At 54.7% G+C, this 1,397-nt stretch overlaps 1 protein-coding gene across 1 annotated transcript in view; it reads left to right on the forward strand.

Annotated features, from left to right (window-relative positions):
* SLC1A1 (solute carrier family 1 member 1) overlaps positions 1 to 735 on the forward strand; it is a 35,580-nt gene extending 34,845 nt beyond the window's left edge. The window contains exon 12 of the mRNA XM_045289369.1: positions 64 to 735. Within this exon, the coding sequence (XP_045145304.1) occupies positions 64 to 310 (247 nt within the window). The 3' untranslated portion in view covers positions 311 to 735. The remainder of the gene's footprint in view (positions 1 to 63) is intronic.
* Positions 736 to 1,397: the final 662 nt, after the last annotated feature.

Raw genomic sequence — 1,397 nt, forward strand, 5'->3', positions numbered from 1 at the left:
GAGGGGCTCCTCTCTGCAGCCTCAGGGTCCTTTCCGCCTGTCTGACGCCCGCCCTCCCCACAGAGACCGGTTCCGGACCATGGTGAACGTGCTGGGAGACGCGTTTGGGACCGGCATCGTGGAGAAGCTCTCCAAGAAGGAGCTGCAGCAGATGGACGCGTCCTCCGACGTCAACATCGCGAACCCCTTTGCTTTGGAGTCCCCCGCGCCCGACGCCGACGACTCGGAGGTCAAGAAGTCCTATGTCAACGGGGGCTTCGCGGTAGACAAGTCCGATTCCATCTCATTCACCCAGACCTCACAGTTCTAGGACCCTGGCTTCCGACGACGGCGAGTGGGGCGGACATCGTCACCAGTGGACTCTTAGCCGACGGACACCTGGGAGGGGTGGACGGCACACCAGTGGCCAGCTGTACACTTGATTTGATATGCAGACAGACGTCCTGATTGTTCTCTGCCGGGACTCACGGCTCGCTCTCTCTCTCTCTCTGCGATTGGGGCCGCAGGGGTGGGGGCGGAAAGGAGTAGAGACAAGGACCGGGAGGTAGTCGGGGTCCTTGGCCCCTTCTGTTAGGCAGCGGTTGGAAGCGTGTGAACTAACAGCTGTCGGGGGCAGGTCATGGATGTGGAAGGGACATGGTTTTCTCCCGCGCAATCCAGTGTTTGGGGGCTTTTCTCCTTTTTTTTTTCTTCTAAATATTCTATCATTGATAACAAATTCGTACTCAGGCTTTATACTAGCATGACTTCCTTTTGACGTTTTTATAGATGACGACGATGCAGCTCCACAGGCGCCGGCTCATGTGCCCAAAGGTCCACCCTGAGTCCATCCCCCGCCAGTGACACTGCTCGGGAAGGAGACAGCCCAGCTTACAGTTCAGCAGTGGCAGTCTGAAGATGGGCGTAGGGATGGGGGAAGAGGGAGGCTTTTTTCAATGTACAGTGTGAACATGTGGGTCACTGAGAGCCCCGTGCTCAGTGTAGAGTCAGTGTGTGTGTGTGTGTACATATGTATGTATATATGTATATATGTGTGTGTATATATACATATATCTGTTTATATGCATATATGTGTGTGTGTTTTCATGAACTTTGCCAGACAGAAATCAGATTTGCACTGTCAATGTGAAATCAAGAATTTCTCCTTGTACTTGAGTAACCACGTCAATTCCAACGTTGACCGGCCCTGGGCCTCGTCAGAAATCCTCTCTCAGGAGCACAGGAACGAGAAGCCACGCGGGTTCGCTCGCTCCTTGACTGTCAGCCATGCCTTGGCACCACACAGCGTCTGTACCCTCGCACCCAGGGGCACCCACACCGGCTGTGTGCGAGATGGAATACAACACGGAGCACTCACATAAGGCTGTTTAACCAGCAGGGAGGCTCCACTCTCCCCA

Source organism: Echinops telfairi, unplaced genomic scaffold (genome assembly GCF_000313985.2).
Source record: "Echinops telfairi isolate 266 unplaced genomic scaffold, ASM31398v2 ScPeMD7_25;HRSCAF=90, whole genome shotgun sequence".
In the NCBI taxonomy this organism is placed as follows: domain Eukaryota; kingdom Metazoa; phylum Chordata; class Mammalia; order Afrosoricida; family Tenrecidae; genus Echinops; species Echinops telfairi.